This window comes from Melospiza georgiana, chromosome 22 (assembly GCF_028018845.1).
Source record: "Melospiza georgiana isolate bMelGeo1 chromosome 22, bMelGeo1.pri, whole genome shotgun sequence".
Lineage (NCBI taxonomy): Eukaryota > Metazoa > Chordata > Aves > Passeriformes > Passerellidae > Melospiza > Melospiza georgiana.
In genome coordinates, this window is record NC_080451.1 from 10140856 (window position 1) to 10162560 (window position 21705).

Below are 21705 nucleotides of genomic sequence, written 5' to 3' on the forward strand. Positions count from 1 at the left end.
CACTGTCTTTCACAAGCAAGTACATTCACTTTAAAACAATAAAGACCAAAAGCCATTTCTTTCCTGACAGGAATGAGGAATCAGACCACAGCTGGCCAGCAGTAGCCAGCACACAGATGTGTGTTCCCTCAGAGCAAAGGCAATGTGCTTTCTCCAGCACCACTGGAGAGACAGCCCGTCCCAGCCTACAAGCAGAACCCCAAGCTCTCTGCTTTAAATCAGTAGCTGCTTTTTCACTCTCTAACAAGAAGCAACAGGCTGAGGTAGGCTGAGAGTCTGCCTCCCTTGGACTGGAGCACAGCCCTTCATTGTGCAACAGCAATTGCAACAGACCGTAATATAAATCATGACAGACATGGTTACAAAGCGCCCAAATCAGAGAACTGAACGGGAGGAAAACCCATGGTCATGACAAATTCTGTCACAAGGCCACTTCACACTTACAGTCAAATCTTTATCCTGGTACCCCTCTACTGGTAAATCCACACAACTTCAAATTAACTGACCTGCAAAACAAACCTGCAGAACTTCAACAAATTACAATACTTCTTGAGGCAAATTAAGAAGTAAAACACAAAAAAAAGTCATAAAGCACTTAATACTGAGCTTAGAGTTTACAAACTGCTGTACAAGCAGTAATAAATCTCTAGAAAATTAAATGTATAGCTATTTTCATATTTTCCATACTGCTACAAGATTTTACCAATAGAGAATTTTGGCACTAAAATACTATACTTGCTACCTTACTTTAAATGAAAGAAGACAGATAACAATTTTGTTAGAAATAGAAATGATAAAGCAGAAATTGCATTTATTTTTTAAAACTCCGCAAATTCAAAACATCTGACTGCTTCCTTTTTAAGAAACTTGTCCCTTTGGGTATATATTAAAAAACATAAACATAAACCAGGGGCCTACAATCCCACCAGATGTTTGGCATCTGGAGCCTTTTTCAAGTAATTGATTAATAAAGTAATTTTTTTTTTTCAGGTAACAGGAAAAAACTGTGTCTAAAATCTTTCACATTTTCAATGCTGTAATTCTACTTCAGATTTGAATGGAAGACAGCAGCAACAAACTCATTCCAGCTTATAGCCTCTCAAATTAAAAATAAATACACACCACCCCTACTCCAGAAGTCATGGTTTGAAGCTTTGACCATATTTTGCAAAATGACAGTTATTAAAAACAACAAACATGCATCACTGTGAGTCATCTGGTTTCCAACTTCTGAGTCAAAAGGGGCTGATTCCACACAAACTGAAACCTGGCTCTCCGAGGACTCGCATGTCTAACGATTTGTATCTCTGCACCACAGCTTCAGAACAGGATGTGGAAGAAAAGAATGAAAAGGAGGGAGAAAGGGGAGGGGAGGGGAAGAGAAAAAAACCACTTTTTACTGGTCCCAGTGTCACTGCAAATAAAGACCACATCAAGATTTAAACCATAATAATGGAAAGGCTATAAGGTCCCTGCTATAATGTTTCCTCTGATATTCCCTTTCATAAATGTTCTCTTTATGCTGCATGCTTGGCAATAATACATGTAACGTTTGTGAGCCAGCCCGCTGGGGAGGCTGCAGCATATGAAGCCTCACACAGCACACATCAGTTCATTTACCAGTTCCACAACCTTCCTTTGCCCACCCATCTTCTTCAGGAGAAGGCAGCAAACCTGAGGAGACAGCTCATATAAAGCAACCCCAAACACGTTTGGCTGGAAACAGATGTGTGTGTGCCAATGCATGGACAGGCAGCTGCTCCTCCTCCAGGGGGAACATTGCTGGGTTCCCACTCCTGCAAGGAGAGCCAGGACCCCAAAGCACCCACAGCCCTGCCGGGGATGGTGCCAGCTGAGCTCCCTCCTGGCACGCAGGGGAAGGAGCCATTCCCTTCAGGGAGCTCAGCCCTGCCTCCAGCAGGAATGGCTCCAGCAGCCTGAGGCACCTGCATGTCTGGAGGGGAACTCAGCACCACCCAGAAGAATTTCACTGCAATCCCACTGAAATGGGGCACCAGCACTGGATTTCCAAAGGGACCTGACTGCACTGCTCTGAGGCCTACTGGGTGTTTGGCAACTGAGCATTACACTGGAAGCAAAGTCCATCTTTATGGAATTGTGGCAACCTGAGTCAGAAAAGAGGTTTTCAGAAATGCAGCGTTGGGGGGCTGGGGGCAGCTCATCTCAGCCTTGTCTGTAATTCTCAATCACTGCACAGAAAGTATTTATATCCTGTTGGCAGCATGTGCAACCAATGCGACTCCCTGTGTCAGAGCTGTCAATTATGGGCTTGACTTATGAGGAAAGATTAAATGAGCTAAATATGTAGAGCTTGGCTAAGAGACCAGGATGGGGGTGGGGGGAAGGAGAAATGATGTGATAACTGTCTGCAAACATCTGAAGGGTGCAGATGCTTAAGGAGGAAAGGAAACACTTAGGATCTCACACAAAACAAACAGAAGCAAGCTGGAAGACACAGGAAATTCTCACTGTAGAGCTGGGAATCTCCATTGCAGCAAGATATCCTCTACTGTTGAACTGTATCCCAAGGAACACCATCACTCAGGCCATTCAGGTGCCTGACAAAGCACCACAACACTGACAGCAGAGGAGAAGTCTGCTATAACCAGAAGATGAAACAAGTAATGCAAAGAAGTGGCACTTACTGTGAGAGCCCTCTCTTGCTTCTCTCCAGCTGTAAAATCATTTTACTAAAAAGCCATGCATATTTTCTTTGTTATTTTTCCAGACTGACACTTGTTGAAGGGTGTTACAGGGTGACAGCTGGGAAGAGGACACAGTTTGTACAGTGTAACAGAGAGAGGTGCTATGTTGTGCACACAAAACAAACACAAATAAACAAACCAAAATGTTGTTAGGCTGTTTGCAAAGATTTGCAATGTAAGTGACATATGGAGAAACACAAGAAATACAAAAAGCAGTGAAAATTCCCTCTGAAGTATGATGGTTAGGGACTCCAAATCCAAGATTTATACCAACTCTCAACTTCCTAGTTTGGCAAACCTTGGTTCTGAAGGTGCTAGCATCAGAAGAATCTGAAGAATGTACTCTTGTGTGGTGTAGAGAAAGTTCTTTCAGGTTCTTGAATATTCTGCCTTTTGTGCCCCTGCTACCTCACTTTTAATGTGATGAGCATATCTGAGGCACAACCAAGATGCCACAGACATGGCAAATGTTCTCAAACAGCATGATCTCCCAGGTAAAAGCAGGAGGTGAAGACCAAGGAAGGAGGAAGGCAAGAAATGAGGGAAGTTATCCCACATAAGCATCTATAATCTCATGGATCCCAGGCTGCAGTAATAATGACACAGGCAGAGCCTGGGCAAATGGAGTCCAGCTCTATGGTGGTGTTAGAGGCAGGACAGGATTAACAATCTCTAGCAACATTTTTCAGAGTAGGAATTTAATTCTGTGAGTCAAGAGGCACTCACTCCAAAGAACAAGCTCCTCCACAAAGTTATGTCAAGCAGCTAAAAACACGTTCAGTCACTCCGGTGAGGTTCTTCAGCTGGTCCCTGCTCTCCTCAAGCTCACACAACTGTGGGCAATTGCTGCCCTCTACAAGCTGCTCTGCACATAGCAAAGCTCCCACGTTGGAGCAGGAATGATGAGCAAAGCAGGACGTGAGCTGTAAAATACTGTTTGTAGGTGTAGCACATTCAGACCCTGAAAACATCACACAAACACAAAAATTTGTTTTTTTTAAGGGGAAAATACCAAGTGTTAAGTATTTCCTAACTGTGTGCCAGGGTGTTTTTCCAGTGTCTCAAAGCATTGTAACTTCCATTTTACCTTCAGTGAGAGACCTGGGATCTCTGGAAGTCAAATCATACCTAACATTATAGAAGACTCAAACCTAACTCCCTGAACTTTATTTTCCTTGTGTGTTCATAAAAAACAACTTAGTGTATTATAACTACTTTAAAACCATTTTAAAAGTCTTCTGACCAGTGATGTTGGTTTGTCTGAAAAGCAAGTAGAAATTGCTTTCAGAGCTTTCCTGCACAAGTGCACAAAAAGGATTATGAGCTAACTCATGCCCCTGTCAGCGACAGACTGTCCCTGTCCTGGGTGTGCTGCCTCATCCACCACTCTGAAGTGTCATTTAAACTTTTCCACTGAGCTCAAATGGGCAGTTTAACCTGGTACGACAGTGTTTCTTTAACTGTGCTCAGTGAGTCAAATTGCATCTGTGTGCTTGGAGCACATTAATATATTTGTCTAAATCAACAGAGTAAAAGGAATCGACAGATTAAGCAAGTGCACTTTGCATGAACGACAAAAGAAGTCAATAAACACCCAGAAGAAAGAGAGAAAAAACAGACAAAACCCAATAATCTTGAACTTATCAGAAGGTCAAACACAAGAGAGCTCTGCTTAGTAAACCACAGAGCTCTCTTTGCAGCAAACCAAAGGTTATTGTGCACGGCAGTCACACACCCCTGACTCCCTGTTCGTGGCCCAATAACCCCAAAATCTGCACAGAAGTGCCCTGCACAGCCTGTGGAACTGCTGGCCAGCACCTGCAGGGGCTCCCAGAGCATCTGCAGCATCCCCACACACGGGGCTGGGAAGGTCCTGGAGCTGAGGTCTCTCTCCCTCTCCTCTGACAGTGTAAATCACCCTGACTAATGTTTCCCCGGGGGCTGTGAGTGCGCTGCCTGCTGACTCTGGCTGTCTGGAAATCCCCTCTGGATAGATTTACCTTCAGAGAATCATTCCGTGCACGCCACCACCAGGAACAAACCCACCGGGGCAGACGGAAAATTTGTACAGTAAACAGGTATAAATCTTGTCTTAAACAACAAAGGGTGGGAAAGTGGAAAATAAAGTGTGGTGGGGAGTAACATTAACTAACATGAACCCCAACAAGCTCTCTCAAATCTTGTTACACAAATCTGTAGCCTCCCCTCATTCCATCCACTCATGTTCAAATGGTAAAGACAACAGTATTTGTTAGAATCAGTCTCCACCAACTTCTAGTGACAACAGTTAGAGCTAAAAGTAAAATCTCAATTGCAAAGCTCCTTTCTCAGAAACCTAAATGAAATTTTCTGTACTCACACTCTACTTGAAAGGAAGCTTAACAGAACAGATAAGGTATAAAATGAGACAACAAACCAGAAAGGATTTAATAATTCTACTGTCACTCACTGCAATGTACCCTGTGATGTTTGCACAAAAAGGGGAGTTAAAAGTGCTCTGGCCATTACCCTGACCCTTAAATATTTGAAAATCAATTCAACAAAGGGTGGGGAAAAGCCACGAGGGCTCCAGCACATTCCAACAAACTCTACACTAATTGCTATAGGGGCAGCAGTAATTCTTGTTAACTTGTACCTTTCGACAGCCTGTAAAAAAAGGAATAAAATGTCCACATTTCAGTGTTAACTGCTCTCCTCTGCAGCAAGAAACAGAAAGAAACAGAACATGCTAAAAATAAAAAAAGAAAAATTAAATAATCTGCAAAAGAATCCTGACCCAGGGATTTTGTAACTTAAGTGAGCAACCAAGAGAGTGCTTTACATTTATAACCAGTACTTTCATATTTATAACTAGTACTTCTTCCAGATACCAAGCAGCAGCTAGGGAATGAATGTGTTTTGTGACAGAAAAAAAACCCAAACAAACCAACAGCATGTCAAAAGGCCTCACTGACAACTCTCCTTCCTTAGGTTCTCCCTCCAGCCCAGGTTCACGTTGGAGGCTCTTCCAGGCACAACCCTCAGAGCTGTAATTTATGCTGCAGCAGGTTGGGCAGAAAGCAAAGGCCAACAGGTCTTGAAAACACCTCAAAAGCAGCACAGGATGGTTAAAAAGCTACAAGACTCTGCTAGCAATGAAACAGAACAAGCTAAACACATTATTTAAATACATTCTGGAGAGACATTAGACCAAGGATACAGATTCCTGATGTAAAGGGCATTTTCTACCTGTTTAACCTCACAGAAAGAGTTTATCCTATGTAGCTACATCCTTTGCACGTCCCAGGACTTTGAGTGGCTGTAAAAAGACAAACCTATTCCAATTCCACAAGTGTTCAGAGGCTTATCAGAGGTGCTGCTCGCAGCAGCAGGGATGCAGCAGTGCTCCCTGATAAGCGGGGCTCAAGGAGAAGCTGATCCCGCGCTGGCGGTGACAAACGTGGCTGTAAACAGCAGCAGAGCGAGGTGCTGACACCCGGGGAACACAAGGTTACACTTCCCACCAGGAGCAGATTTTAATGGGCCACGACCGAGAGCCGGGGAAATGAGTGTGCTGTGTGCTGCAGGAATTATGGCTGTGCCACCCTGCCACTGCCACTGCCACTGCTGTGGCACACTGACCTCCTGCTGGGGAGGGACTGCGCTGCAAGGACACTGGGTAACTCGGGGGAATAATGGCAGGAGTGTGGACTCTGTTATCCCCAGCTTGGTGGCTCACAATATCAAAAGTGGGTGGGAGAAAGAGCAGCTTGGATTGTGACATGAGTTTGCAGGGCTGCATTCTGAAGGCCTCAGCAGGGCCATAAACCGCTGCAAGGTGCCCTGGAGGACCCAAATGCAGGACACAATGTGATGTGTCAGACTGCTACAGCACCTTGGAGAATGCTGAAGTCCTTGTGCAAAGAACCAGCAATCCTGGCTTCTCCTGGGGTCCTGGTGAAAGCAGCAGGCTGTAGGCAGGGGTACAGGGTAGACAGGGACAGTGTCCCCGTGCACAGGGCAAGATGCTGCATTTAGCACCTTGCAGCACAGTGTCCAGTAGAATCACAAATCCAGTAAAAAACCAGCTTGAGACTGTAACAACAGTCTGCCTGCTGATACAATGCAAAGTGTTTCAATTCTATTGCTTTCTCATTCTTGTGTGCTGGTGTGATCCAAACAGGTCAGTCCTGTGAAGCACTGAATCCTTCCACTCACCAATAAAGTCCAAAGGGGTGAGGGGGTGCAGAGCAGAAGTTGGTCATGAGACTCTTTCCTCCCTCCTCTGGGCTCTCAAAGTGCTGCCCAGCAAAGGTGGAGTGCAGGACGATCCCCCAGCACACAGCCCCCCGTGGCACTGCTGGACCTGTGCCAAGGCTCTCTGGTGCTTCCATAAACACTTTTATGACACAGCACCATGTGAGTCTGGTTTATGGGCCAGGATCTCCTGGCTGTGTGGAAGGGAGCCTGCACGATCCTGGCCACAGGGAAGCCACAGCAGGATGGTGGCACTCAGGTCATCTGGCTCACAGACCTCAACTGCTCATTTAATGAGGCATCTACAGAGGAGCAGATGGAAGCAATACTGACTCCTAAACAAACGTGACAAAGACTGTAAGAGTTTATTATTTTTAAAAAGTTAATGAAAAAAATAAGAAGGAAACCTCCACCTTTCAGAGGGCTCTAATTAGCTCACATGCCAGACTCACCATCGTAAGTATAAAGTTTATGTTGGAGTTCTTTAAGTGTATAAATAATTTTATGTTGTAAGAATATCCACCCAAACAGAAAGATACTCAACTGTATACACTTCCTCTGAGCAATTCTGCAGTCATATATACAGTAAGAAATTAATTATATCTAGGGTAATGTTAGAATCTGCCTTGAGAAAGAACAAGCTGTTGAACAGCACAAGCTGAGATGATCTGCTGCCTGCCCTGACCTTTCTAAGGCAGGGACAACCAACTCCTCCAAAAGCAAACCACCAAATCCACCACAAAGCACATGGTGTCAATAACAACTTCAGGTAATCTCGTGTACAGATGTCCATGCAATTAAGGGATGGCACAATGTCATTAGAGAGACTGCCACTGCAACAGAATTCACAAACAGACCTCTCATGAGATGCATTATACTGACTTGGTTCACAGTCTTTACTCACATCTCTCTTTTTAAAAAATCATCTCCTGGGTTCTCTAGGTCAGAGTAACTTGACAAATATACTTTGATGTGGCCAGTGTCACAAGTACTTGAGTCTTCTCCATGCAAATAGCTATGATCAACAAATGAAAGCAGCAGAAGAAATTTAGAGATCTATATATTTAGGAGGAAAGTATTGGCTAAGAATTCTGTCAAGGTTTTGGAGGGAAGGGAAGGGAAGGGAAGGGAAGGGAAGGGAAGGGAAGGGAAGGGAAGGGAAGGGAAGGGAAGGGAAGGGAAGGGAAGGGAAGGGAAGGGAAGGGAAGGGAAGGGAAGGGAAGGGAAGGGAAGGGAAGGGAAGGGAAGGGAAGGGAAGGGAAGGGAAGGGAAGGGAAGGGAAGGGAAGGGAAGGGAAGGGAAGGGAAGGGAAGGGAAGGGAAGGGAAGGGAAGGGAAGGGAAGGGAAGGGAAGGGAAGGGAAGGGAAGGGAAGGGAAGGGAAGGGAAGGGAAGGGAAGGGAAGGGAAGGGAAGGGAAGGGAAGGGAAGGGAAGGGACCTAAGGTTGTAAAATCCACATACTGCAGCTCCAGGAGTAGTGGCTCACTTCCCACTCTGCATCACCATAAAAGAGCAAACAAAACAGGGTTCTCTGAGTTATCCTCATACACAAAAAAATCCCAGGGCCCTTTCCAAAATGCTTCTAGAGTAAAAACATCGGATTACACGCACTGCCAGCTGACAAACATTTCTAAGCTCACTCTGAGTGCCTCTGAATATAAAGACAGCTTGAATGAGGTCTCTGAGCAGCAGAGGGGTTTTTGTAAAGAGTACAGCACATGAATCTGCTGCACAGGGCATTCCTCAGACTCTTTCCTAAAGAGGCTCTGGACAAGAGCCCATCCTGGGACAGGCCACGGCCCAGGTGACCCATGTCTAACCCAGGTGACCCACATCTAACCCAGGTGACCCACATCCAACCCAGGCTCACTGGAGGTGGTGGCCACAGATCAGAATTCTGAGGTGTGAACACCATGGCCACCCGGGGCAGTTCACACCGTTTCCACAAAGCACCAGCTCCTCAGAAAAGCAAAACACGGGCTGGGAAACGATGCGGCAGAGAGAACAGCTCGTGTGTTATCGACAAGGCATTCTCAGGTGCTTCGGAGGAACTCACCAGCGGCTCCCGAGACGCGGCGCTCTCAGTCGCAGGGCAGGGGCCGGCCTGTGGAGCAGAAACACAGTGAGCTTACATTGCCACCCCACGGGCACCGCCAGAATCGCTCATCCTGCGGGCAGCACCGGGCACGCACATCGCTCTGTGCTACCAGCAGCGGCTCTGCGAGGACTGAACACAAACGGGTCAGAACCACAGCAAAATGTATTCACTGCCCCTTTAAAACAAGGGAGTTTAGAGAATCTGCAGAACTGGTTTTGGAGAGTCAGCAGCGAGAGCTGGCAAGGCTCCTGAGAGATGGCATGAGAGTAGTGGGCACAAAACACAAATCTTTAAATACTTCTCCCATTTCCAGGGTCCAGTAATGCATCCTTCGTTTTCTGAACCGTTCTTCTAAAGATTTCTAAATAACCATGATTCACCTAAACCTCACAAACTGCCAGCAGTACCAGGACCAGCCTTGCTTCCCACACATAATTAAAAGAAGTTTTGTCCTCCAATTCTATTCCTCATTTTTATGCACACACCCCACCTTCAAAGTATTACAACATTTATTTTTCCCATTTGCAAAATACACAAAAACAATATAGATAAAATAAGCATTTACCACAAGAGGGTGCCAGAAACTCAAATGTACTGCAACTCATCTGCATCCAGACAAGGAGCATCACCAGGACCCAGCCAGACCTCACAGGTGGGCAGGGACTCTCTGGGATCACTTGCCATAACCTCTGGGTGGGAGGGAGGGAGGGAGGAAGGACCCACCACTGAATTCACATCCTCAGGAAATTCCCACAGCAAAGTATTTGGCACTGGAGAAACACTGATAGCCAAGACAAATCTGAAATTGCTTATCCTGTTCACAGGCTACACCATCATCTTGCTTTTCTCTTTCTTTTACTATTAAAAAAACAGTAACAGAGAGACAGGATCTTTTGTTTATTTTTAGTAAAGACATTGCTAAAGGCCCAAGGAACATGATTTCTAAACAAAACAAAGTATTTTAAATCTCTGGTAGAAATATTTATTGCCTTTAGAACATAATTCTATCTACGTAAACGATTTCATTTGAGCTGCAGTACTCCCCTCTCCCCACACTGCTTGAGGCAATATATTAATTCATGAGAATGAGAAAATTAAACTAAGAAAAACAGATAATAAGCCATAAGACATCTGACACTCCCTTTTCAGCATCTAAATTAACCTGATTTGTAATAGGAAACATGATGGGGCCCAAACATAAACATGTTAAGTGAGGCAGTGCCACTACTCACTGTCTCATGTTGAAAGCTTGGCAATAAATAAGCAAACATCACCAGGGGCAGAAAGCAAATATTTTATCAAATCCTCTAAACGTTTAGAGTGCAATGGGGACAACTTTCTACAAGCATTGGTAACAGTGTCAAACCTGCAGTGGCTGTGTAAGAGGAGCGGTGTTTACATTCTGTGAGACTTGTAAAGATATTTTCATTGGTTTGTTTCATTCCAAAACTGCCCCCTTGAACAGTCACCCACCACCATGTGTCCTTCAATCACATCTCCTTTTTCCAGGCAAAGCTGTAAGACTCAAACTCCATCCAAGCTCCCAGAATCTGTGAGCACTGAACACCTCTCAGAGTTCTGGCTGAGGAATGAGCACCAGTGTGAGACCCGCAGGAGATGGTAAAGAGTCACAGAATCAAACAACAGCTGGGGTGGAAGGGACCTCAAAGACCATCTCATTCCAAGGCCCTGCCACGGGCTGGGACACCCTGTACAAGATGGGGACACCTGTCCCCAGCAGGCAGGGCCAGGCTGGGGCAGCAGAGCAGCTCCATGAGCAGCACAGGAGGGAGAGGAGGAGGTGAGAGCAGCTCCTGGGCTGTGCCAGGGCTCAGGGGCAGCAGGGCTGAGTGGCAGCTGGACATGGGGCTCCTGCCCATTGCCCTGTCCAGCAGCCAGGCCAGAGGCTCCTGCCCATTGCCCTGCCCAGCAGACACACCAGAGGCTCCTGCCCAGAGGCTCCTGCCCAGTGCCCTGCCCAGAGGCTCCTGCCCAGTGCCCTGTCCAACAGCCACACCAGAGGCTCCTGCCCAGTGCCCTGCCCAGAGGCTCCTGCCCAGTGCCCTGTCCAACAGCCACACCAGAGACTCCTGCCCAGTGCCCTGCCCAGAGGCTCCTGACCTTGCCCTGCCCAGCAGCCACACCAGAGGCTCCTGCCCAGAGGCTCCTGCCCAGCAGCTGGGCTGGAGGTTCCTGACCCGTGCCCACACCAGGGGCTCCTCACACACCAGGTGCAGGACAGACCCCAAAAGAGGTGTGAGTAACTCGTTCTGGCCTGAGGATCCAGCACTGCTGCACGTGACAGGACAGAACTTGACTCTTCCTCTTCACCTTCAATACTCACGAGTGTTTTTGGCTACATTTATAAGGTTAAAAAGCAAGGCTCTCCCATTTCCAAACATGGAACCTTATTTTGAGGTAAAGCAACATAAATAAATGGGGGGGGGGGGGGGGTTTAAGTGTGCAATGGGAAAAAATGGGAAAATACAACATCCAAACTCAGAGGACCTGAATGGTTCTAGGCAACCACATGTGCCAATTAACCAGATTTCTTCCTCAGAAACTGCCAGCCCTGCAGACTGCCCAGGGGCCCTATGGACCAGTCACAGACTGTTTCAGGTTTCCTCATTCTGGAAGCACTCACCTGAAGTGTGAGGGATGGGCTGCAATGCCTGCACCTCAGCCTGGGGCTGATGAAAACACCTGGGTGATGCAAAGCTGCCCTGCCTCCTGTGAGTTTGGTAACTCGGCCTTTCACAACCCAGATCTGGGCTGGTTGGCCAAGAGTGCTGATTTTATGTAACTTATTTCTATTTCAGTTTAGTTCAATAGCATTCCCTACAAACTCAGCCTTCTCAGCCCAAAATAAGGGGACCAACAGAGAGGTTCGTGGAGATTTTGCCAAACGGGGACAGATTTGAGTGACTGCCCATAGCAGTGTGTCACTGGCAGGCTGTTCTGTGTCCTTCCCAGCTGCCCACACAGCCAGACCTGCTGCAGTGGGGCCCTGGGGGCACTGAAAGGCCTTCACCAAATCCCACTGTCTGGGATGATGCCAGAGCTTCAGGAGGGCAAGGAATTTGAGGGGGGTTGAGCTTGCAGTGAAATACAAGTGACTCTAGATCATGAACTCACAGTGAGAGTGAGAGGACACCTTCACTGTGTACACCTGCATCACACCTGTGCTACAGAGTCACACAACCCAGCTTGGAAGAGGCCTTCAGGAAAATAAGAACATACAGTAAATACAACTCCATCACGCTTGTTTTTCCCTCTAGCTACCCCATTCATTTCACGTCCCAGTTCAAAAATATCTCAAGCTTTTAGTGTTTCTTGAGCACTGAAACCAGTGAACTTACATTTCTCTTTTGCTCTCCCCATTCAGGTTTGTCCTTTTATGCTCTTGGCTCAAGGATCTCCTTCCATCCCTCGCATTCGCAAGGCACAGACAATATTCTCCTCTAACTAGTCACAGAGTCACAGAACAGTCTGAGTTGGAAGGGACCCACAAGGATCATCGAGTCCAACTCTTACCCTGCACAGGGCTGCACAGAGTTTTAGAGCCCAGCCGCACGCTGTCTCCTTTCTCTCTGGCCGTGTTTGGATTTATTCTCCTCCTATCCGAGTGCCTGACGAGTTTCATACACAAACCCTCAATGGCAGCACGCCTGTGCCCCGGGCCCGGCCTGCACACCCTTCAGCCAGCCCCGCACAGCCCCTGCTCGCGCAGGGCGCGGGGCCCGGCTGCAGCCCCGAGCCCGCGGTGCGGGCGGCTCCCGGAGCCCCGGAGCCCCGGAGCCCCGGAGCCCCGGCCCGGCCCGGCCCGGCCCGGCCCGGCCGCCTCACCTGCCCCGGCTGCTCCGCTCGCTCCGCGGCCGCCATCTTCCCAGGCGCGCCTAATACATCCCCGGCCGCCCGATGCGCCGCCCCCTCCGCCGCGCCGCGCCGCAGGCACGACGAGTCGATCGCCGGCGCAGCGATGCGTCCCGCGGGGCGCCGCCGGTGCCGTGAGAGCCCGGCCTGAACCGAACCGGGCCGGGCCGGGCCGATCCCGCCGCAGCAGCGCCTTCCCCGCCTGGAAGAGCCCTCGGGGCACTGCCGAGCGGCAGCTGATGGCGGCGCGGCTGAAGCAGTGCGTGGTGCGGCGGCGGGACGGGCCGGAGCAGCACGGCGTGGCCGCGTCCTGCCTGCGGGAGCTGCGCGACAAAGGTGAGGGGGGACCCGCTGGGACCCTCTGTGGGACTCGCTGTGGGACCCGCTGTGGGACCCCCTGTGAGACCCGGTGGGACCCGGTGTGGGACCCCCTGTGAGACCCGGTGGGACCCAGTGTGGGACCCGGTGTGGGACCCCCTGTGAGACCCTGTGGGACCCGCTGTGGGACCCCCTGTGGGCCCCGCTGTGGGACCCGGTGTGGGACTCGCTGTGGGTCCCGCTGTGGGATCCCCTGTGAGACCCTGTGGGACCCGGTGTGGAACCCCCTGTGAGACCCGGTGTGGGACCCCGTGTGAGACCCTGTGGGACCCGCTGTGGGACCCCCTGTGAGACCCGATGGAACCCCCTGTGAGACCCGGTGGGACCCTCTGTGGGACTCGCTGTGGGACCTGGTGTGGAACCCCCTGTGAGACCCGCTGTGGAACCCGCTGTGGGATCTGATGCAACCCCCTGTGAGACCCTGTGGGACCCACTCTGGGACCCTTTGAGACCCGATGGAACCCCCTGTGAGACCCGCTGAGACCCCCGCTATGGGACCCGGCTGATGTGCGGCACTGTGAGGAGACAGGTCCTGGTCTCCAACCTCAGACACTGAGAGTTGCCTGTCCTTTGTGCTGGGGGTAATAAACAGGCAGTGCTATGTCACTTTTATCGTTCTGTTAAGTATTTTTTTCTGTTCTGCAGCTTGTGGTGTTCTGGCTATTGACACACCCATCACCTTGGTACTGGCAGAAGATGGGACCATTGTGGATGATGAAGATTACTTCTTGTGCTTGCCACCTAACACCAAGTTTGTGGCACTGGCCAAGGACGAGAAATGGTCCAGCAAAAGCTTAGGTATGCTGTGAGTGAGGAAGCATGGAAGGGGAGGTTTGGAACACGCCTAGTGACAGTAGGCAGGGTCAGGTGATGAGGAATGACCCATGAAACTGGTGGCTCTTGTGTCAGACAGTGGAACGTCCTGGCTCTCGGAGTCTGTGGATGAGGTGGACAGTGCTGCCGAGAAGTGGAAGCAGCTGGCCAGGCAGCTGAAGGATGACCTGTCCAACATCATCCTGATGTCTGAAGAGGACCTGCAGGTACAGTGGGGAAACCCCCAGTCCCTGTCCTTGCATCTGCCCATCATCCATTTATCTCAGTAGAGAAGGGACTCCATAAACAAGAGCTCAGGCTTAATTCAGATGCTGCTTTTGGCTCTTGGTGCCAGAGTCAAACTTCTCCTTGAAGGGAAACATTCAAGTGTCCAAAGATGCTCTTAATCCCCAGCTATCACAGAACCATTCCAGTTCTGGCAAGAAGTTGAGATTTGACCAAATGGCAGCTGAGATCAGCTCATTCCTTATAGCCAGACATATTGTGGTGGTGCCTCCCATGCAAAACCAGCACCCTTGTGTAACATGGCCAGAGGGGAGGCTGAGCAGCAGGCCAGGTCTGTCTGCTCCAGAGGGCGTTGGAGAACTGCTGTCACTCTCCAGAGCTGATTGATTCAAGTTTCTGAGTGCTTAACACCTTGTCTGTGGTGAGGCACGGCAGTAACTGCCCCCTCTGCAGCTTCCCAGGTGCCAGGCTGCTGCCTTTCCTTTGAATATTTCCATGCTCTGTGAAGAAGTTGTGCTTTGCCATTAGTTTTCAAGCTTTCTGCTAAAATTGCACATGATTCCACACTTTCTTGGGTGCCTTTTGGCTTTTAGTAAAAAATGCTGCCTGGTGTAGTGCCACTACAGCCTCTCAGAACTCAGGGGCCTTGCTGTGACCAGAAACCTTGTGGAACACGCTTGGTTTCAGGAGGGTTTGTATGTTCTGTTTGTACTGCGGTGAGTGCCATGAAATGAGTTACTCAGGAGCCCTCTCCGTGTTTTAAGGTGCTTATTGATGTGCCACGCTCAGAGCTGGCAGAAGAGCTTGCCCAGAGTGAAACCAAAGTGCAGGTGCTGCAGGACACCCTGCAGCAGGTGCTGGACAGGCGAGAGGAGGAGCGTCAGTCAAGGCAGCTCCTGGAACTCTACCTGGAGGCCTTGAAAACTGAAGACAGCATCTTAAGCAAAGTTGCAGGTAGGGAGCATCTGTGTGCTAGAGAAGGAGGTTTCCAACTCCAACTCCTGGCAGAGTGGAATAAATGCAATTTGATCAGCTGCTGTTAAATGGGGTTGATACAAGAGCAGTTGTAGTTTACATAGTGTAAGAATTCTCTGACCAGAGAGCCCTCTTGCTGCTGTGTCACATTTCTCACAAAGCCTGAAAGCAGAATACTGGGAGAAAAGCTTAGATCCTGGAGTCCTCCTTAAAAAAATGAAAAATTGTGGATTTCTTAAGTTCCAGGATGCACCAAGATTGGATGTATATTTTATTAATCTCACAACCATCAAAGCAGTCCAGGCCACTTTTCCTGTCCTGTGCTCGTCAGGAGCTGTACTGAAAAGGAGTCTCTCCTTTTCAGAACCTGAGGCTGCAGCGAGGAAGGAGATGGATGTGGTTGACACAGGTGCCAGCAGCACAGACACTGCAGCCACAACAGCACTCAGCGACCAGGTCCTCGCTGCTCTGAAAGAAAAACCTGCTCCAGAGCTCTGCTTGGACAGTCAGGATCTAGAGGTGGGTGAGAATGACACAAACCATATCCTGGCAAAGCTCTCCCTCCAAAAGAGAGGCTGGAGCTCCTCTGTAACAGACACTGGTCCACACACTCTGCTCTGTCCTCTGAAAAGCCACAAAATAATTTTGGGTTTGGTCTCTGACAAATCAGTCAGCTGTCCTACCAGCAAGGTTCTTTGGGGTTTTTTATAGGCTTATGTATGCAGGTATGTTTCTTTTATCCATCCCAAATCAAAATAAAAACCTCCTTACTTTGGAAAAAACTCTAAATATAGATTGGAAAGTCTAGATAAACTGTAACCATTGAGGAAGGTGTTCTTTCCAGCTGTGAACTTGCTACTCTTACTCTTCCCTGCTGTAGAAAGTAAGTAACTGCTTTCTCTTCCTTTGCACACCTGAACGGAGCCTCAAGCGTTGAGTGCTGGCAAATTACTGGAAATCCACTAGCCCACAGGATAGGTGATGAGAGCTGGGAACATCTGCAGTTCCTGCTGTTGCTCATTCAGCAGAGGGCTAGGGGCCAGGGAGGCAGTAGAAAAGGCTGCTAACGATCTGTCTTGCTGCAGCTGGTGTTGAAGGCAGACGCAGCGGCCCTGGCCTCGGCTCTGGGATGGGACAAGCAGAAGGCTGGAGCTCTGCAGTCAGCCTGTGACCAGGAGCTCTCCAAGCGCCTCCAGCAAGTGCAGACCCTGCTCTCTCTAAGGAGCACCTCCAAGGGCAAGAAAACACTGCCCTGGGGGGACTGGCCCAGTGCAAAACGCAGGAAATAACACTGCATTGCTGTTTGCAGTTTGGGTTTTGCTTTTGCATTAGAATCAGTACAAGCAAAGACACATCCTGGAACCATAGTTTGCTGGTCATACTGTGGGCTGGCTATAGAACAACTAAAATCTGGACATTGTCCTGAGGCTTAAACTCCTCTGGTGATTTGAATTGTGTAAGCAAAGGGATTTTGACTTTTTGCAGAATGCTAGAACAATGGTATTGCTAAGCACAGCATGCAAGTGTTCAGCTTTCAATACCTGGTTGGTAGCCAGCAGCTTCCATCTGATAATGGTGGATACAGCTCCTGAAGCCCCAGGCAGTTTGCTTACTTTGTTCTCCCACCATTTGCAGTGTAAAAAGGATGGAGGATCTCTGGAAGACACTTTGAGGCACAGTCAGTGATCAGGGCAGAGGGGATACCCAGCTGCTGGCTGGCTTTAAGCTCCAGCCTGGGATCTAGGAACTTGAATTCTCATGCTGATTTAATCAGTTAAAGTAAATTCAAAGTCCTTCAACTTCAGTGCTTTTTCTGTAAGGAACTCCTGCCTCTTGGATGCTCTCTAAGAACTATCATGTAAAACACAGCAAAGGTAGAAATAATTGCTTTGTAAGGGTGAGTGACAGAAGACTTCCATTTGGCCTGCTGTGTTATTCTCCTAATCATTAGTGTAGCATCATGATGCTTTTATATTAACTGGCTTATTTTAAAATTTGTTAAAAGTCTTTTTTTCTAACATCAATAAAACCTTTTTATCTTACTGTTGGACTAGTTTTGGTATTTCTACCAGCTGCTATAATTAAAAGAATGGGCTGATAAATACAGTATTACCTTAAGGAAAGAGGATGAAGAAATTGAACAGAGAAGTACAGTCTTTACTTATACAAAGTGTTTAGACAAAATGTGTGTCCATCATGATGACTGCCATGAACCCTCACCTGGCACAATCTGCTCTTCTTGTGTGAGAACAGCAGATGTATATGAAAAACATCTGACAAGTGAGATGAAACTTCTGAGGAAGTTTTAGTAGGTACAGATGTATTTTGTAGCAGCATGCTAAATCCTCTGATCCTCCACAGCCTTAAATGGCCCAGGGTGAGTATTCCTACAGCAGGCATTCAGGTGAACCTGTTGCATGCAACAGTCCAGCTTAAATTTGGCACAATCAGAGTTAGACAGTGCAACTAATAAATATTCTAAACAGTTTAGTAATTAAACAAAACTACTCAGGCTACCTTCAGGTGAAGCAACCCAGATGGGAATTGACTGGACTTAGGGGAGAAGCTTGCAGGCAACTTTTTGTCTGTTTTGCTTCTGACCATATTTAGATTGTAATATTATAGGCCATCACATGGATGGCTGGGCTACCCCTGGAAATCCTCTTCCTTTGAGTAATTATTTTCATTCTTTGTAAGTTCATTTGCACTGGGTAAGGCAGTGCCAGCCCAGCAGAGGGCAGTGGGATCCCTGCCCGCAGCGTTCTGCAGCCACGGTGCCACCTGAAAATGGGAATTTCTGACAGTGACAACTGCACCCCTGCAGTGCCACAGCTGGGAAACGACACAAGACAATGAGAGAGAGATGGCTTAGTAAAAACAAAATACTCAAAATGTCTGAGCAAAAATAGCAATACTGGAAGCAAGGAAAAAGTCAAAGAAGAGAATTTTTTACTAGAGAAAGTAGCAGAATGAAGGGTATTGCACATACTGAGTTATGGTCCAGTGAGAATGATCTATTCCAAAATCTTTATTTAAAGTATTTTGAGAAAAGATACCTTTTGTGAGCAATTAAGGCACTTTGGCTGTAAGCCTACTGAATTCTGACAGACTTTTCATTTTTGGAACAATAAAAGTCCAATCGCATCCACTAAAGCTGAAGATTCATTTCTGAAGCTAACCTGCAAGATAAATAGGCTAACTCTTGTTTCTCTAGGACAGTAAGAGAAAATGACCTGAAACGTTACTGGAAAGACAAATCATGCCATGTTGGAATCTTCATTTTCAGTGACAGCTGCTTCTTGTTCCCCAGGAGTTCTCGATCCCTTAGCTGCACTGGACTTCTTTTTCTTCTTCTCCTTCTGCTCCATGTTACTTGATGCAAGCTCTTCACTCTTCTGAGTGATATATTTTAGCTGGGAACAATAAGCTAAACAATCAGTCCTCTACTGAGGAACTTCATTCACTCACAAGACATTAGTAAGAAATTCTGAAGAGAAATTTACAGGAAAAATTATTATTATTAAAAGAAAAATGAGAGACTCCAAAAACATTTGCTTTGCCTTCTCAGGCAAATTCATGTTGTGTATTTCAAATACTATATGGAAGGAAAAAAATCTCCTCACATAAAAGTAAAATTAGTATTGGAAGCATTTTTCACGGATCAATGTATAGGCATATCTTAACAGATTAGTGAGTTTTATCCATGGAACATCATATAGATCAGCACAGGAGGGAACACAGTGATTCTGTGATCCCTGTATTGATGTTGGCAGACTCAGCACCTTGAGGCAGAGTCAAGCTATTCCTGACCTTAGGCTACCACAAAGAAACACAACATCAGGAAAAAGCAAAGTGATTCACAACGCTGTGTCTGCTCATTGCTCATCTGAACTTGGAACTTCAGCAGCCCTGGTGCAACGAGAGCACTGCTCTTGAACTGCAATCAGAGCTGTGTTACATCTCACCACAGTGAGGCACAGTGAAGCAAAGCAAGATGAAAATTTAAAAATCACTGGATTGTGCCTGTCTACCTCAGAAGACAGTGAAATTGCTTATGCAACAGTTGCTTCACCATGTATAACCTTCATTCAAATGAATTAAGGAAAATCAAGGAATTAAGTTCATTTTAGGAATTAACTGCTTTAAGAATGTTGGAAGACAATAAATACAGTGCATCTCACCAAAGAATTGCTTCTTCTAGCCAAAAGCTTCACATCTTCTGTAGTGACCGTGGTTCGTTTTGCATGCCTGCATAACATCAAAAAACACTCCTTGAACATTTCTGCCTACACGTACCATAAGAGGCCAAGATCAAAAAGTAAAGGGAATTTCTATTTCATAACTTAACACACTATTTAAAAAGCCCTTTTAAAGCTTGAATTATAAGATGCGCTTTAAAGATAACACAAAAAAAGGAAAGCCTTTGTAACAATCAGTGCATACCTTGCAAACATTTCAAGGTCCTTTGCGAAGGTTTCTAGAGAAAACACAAAGATGTCATATATTTTAAAACACTGAGTGGGCAGAGATACACAAATTATCCAAGTCAGTTATGAGAAGTGATCAGAGCTGGCTGTTAGGCAGCACTCATACACAAGCAGGTAGCCACACAATACATCTAAATGCTTTTTTCGGGTTTGAAAAGTCGAACTAGTATTTCTTGTACTTAAAATAAGAAATAATACAAGAGAATGCCCCGGTGACACCGAGTTGGATGCTATTGGTTTTGAAGCCCCGTGCCTCCAGCGCTGGCTCCTGAACGGACACGGAGCGCTGCAGTAACCCGGGTAACACGAGGCGAGTCGAGGTAACCCAGCTGTACCGCACTGCCGGAAGGTGATCTCCGAGATGGCTGCGATGCTCTGCTTGCTGAACTGCACGTCCTTGTCCTCCTCCACCTCCTGGCACAGGCACCCGACCGTGTAGTGAACCGCCGCCTTCAGCCTCTGCGGGGACCAAGGCGGAGGCAGGCAGTGACACACCGGCCTCGCCCCGCACCACGCTCATGGCCTCGGCCCGGTGTGCCGCTCGGTACCTGTGTGAGCATCTGCTGCTGCTCGCCGCCGGCCGCCGCCATCGCTGCCCTCACGATCTCCCGCCCCGGCGCTTCCCGCCCTGCGCGTGGGGCGGGGCCACCGCCATCACCGCCCTCACGATCTCCCGCCCCCGGCGCGCGAGGCGGGGCGGGGCGGCCATCGCCGCCCTCACGATCTCCCGCCCCCGGCGCGCGGGGCAGGGCCGCCGCCATCGCCGCCCTCACGATCTCCCGCCCCCGGCGCGCGGGGCAGGGCCGCCGCCATCACCGCCCTCACGATCTCCCGCCCCCGGCGCGCGGGGCAGGGCCGCCGCCATCACCGCCCTCACGATCTCCCGCCCCCGGCGCGCGAGGCGGGGCCGCCGCCATCGCCGCCCTCACGATCTCCCGCCCCCGGCGCGCGGGGCGGAGCGGGGCCGCCGCCATCGCCGCCCTCACGATCTCCCGCCCCCGGCGCGCGGGGCGGGGCGGGGCCGCCGCCATCGTTGCCCTCACGATCTCCCGCCCCCGGGCCCCGTGAGGGGACGCGCGGCCGCCCCGCGAGGCAGCGTCGCTGTCACCCGCGTTTGTTCCACAGAACTCCCAGATCGTACTGCGTGAGCTGCAGAAAAGGTACCGTCAGTTGGAAGTTATATTTTACCTCATACAGAGATTCAACTAGTGACTAAGTAGCTGTCTTAGTAGAAATATATATGGTCAAACATTAATGTAAAAATCAGTGTGCACAACACAACATTTAACAGGTTTTGAGAAATAAAAAGGTTCAGACACCCAGGTGAATTTTCAGATGTCCTGAAGATGACTGGCAGTAGCATTGCAGGTAGAGGATATAAAATAGAGCCAACTTAGCATGTTGCTGTGGGTATTTTTAATTGTCCCAGTGGAGTAAGAGGGGAAGATTCAGGGAGATTTGGGGCAGAAAGTGCAAGCACACAGCAATGCAAAATGTTTATGCCAGAGGTCAAAACTGAGACCAACAGTTGGAGGGAGAATGGTGACAGGAGTATGAGTTTCATTTCTCCTTCCACCAAAAGCACACAGAGCTCAGTGTGACAGACTGGGCAGCTGAATGCCCAGGAATTAAATCTGTAAGAGCCAAGCTACTGCCTGTTAGGAATAAAGGAGAAAGGCCTTTACCTGCCTGGAACCTTGTGTAAGTTCCTGTGCTGTCTGCCACTCTCCATCTCAGCAATTCCTGAACTGCAATCATCTCTGTCTTGACCCCTAGGAATTCATGCACTACAATATTATAAACCCAACATGACTATAAATTCTATTAAAGACTGCACAAAAGCATTTTACATAGTTTTGGCCAGCACCAGTGGA

The 21705-nt window shown here is 48.3% G+C and overlaps 2 protein-coding genes across 2 annotated transcripts; one reads left to right on the top strand and one right to left on the bottom strand.

Annotated features, from left to right (window-relative positions):
• The first annotated feature begins 13051 nt into the window (after window positions 1-13051).
• DFFA (DNA fragmentation factor subunit alpha) lies at window positions 13052-17387 on the top strand. Its single transcript, XM_058039419.1, has 6 exons — window positions 13052-13268; window positions 13956-14108; window positions 14220-14350; window positions 15134-15323; window positions 15709-15863; window positions 16430-17387. Exons 1-6 carry the CDS (start codon window positions 13172-13174, stop codon window positions 16631-16633), a joined length of 930 nt encoding a protein of 309 aa, XP_057895402.1. The 5' UTR covers window positions 13052-13171; the 3' UTR covers window positions 16634-17387.
• Window positions 17388-18254: 867 nt separating this feature from the next.
• Window positions 18255-20459, bottom strand: CENPS (centromere protein S). Its single transcript, XM_058039266.1, has 5 exons — window positions 20380-20459; window positions 20167-20290; window positions 19788-19821; window positions 19526-19592; window positions 18255-18757 (listed from the first exon to the last, which is right to left on the bottom strand). The coding sequence occupies exons 1-5, from the start codon at window positions 20419-20421 to the stop codon at window positions 18602-18604; spliced, it is 423 nt and encodes a 140-aa protein (XP_057895249.1). The 5' UTR covers window positions 20422-20459; the 3' UTR covers window positions 18255-18601.
• Window positions 20460-21705: the final 1246 nt, after the last annotated feature.

Coding starts and splice junctions, on each gene's coding strand:
- CENPS (XM_058039266.1), bottom strand. CDS start 20,421: ATGGCGGCGGCCGGCGGCGAGCAGCAGCAGATGCTCACACAG. Junction 19,822..20,166: donor GATCACCTTCCGGCAGTGCG/GTACAGCTGGGT, acceptor TGTTTTCTCTAG/AAACCTTCGCAAAGGACCTT. Junction 19,593..19,787: donor GACCTTGAAATGTTTGCAAG/GTATGCACTGAT, acceptor GATGTTATGCAG/GCATGCAAAACGAACCACGG.
- DFFA (XM_058039419.1), top strand. CDS start 13,172: ATGGCGGCGCGGCTGAAGCAGTGCGTGGTGCGGCGGCGGGACGGGCCG. Junction 14,109..14,219: donor ATGGTCCAGCAAAAGCTTAG/GTATGCTGTGAG, acceptor CTCTTGTGTCAG/ACAGTGGAACGTCCTGGCTC. Junction 14,351..15,133: donor TGTCTGAAGAGGACCTGCAG/GTACAGTGGGGA, acceptor CCGTGTTTTAAG/GTGCTTATTGATGTGCCACG.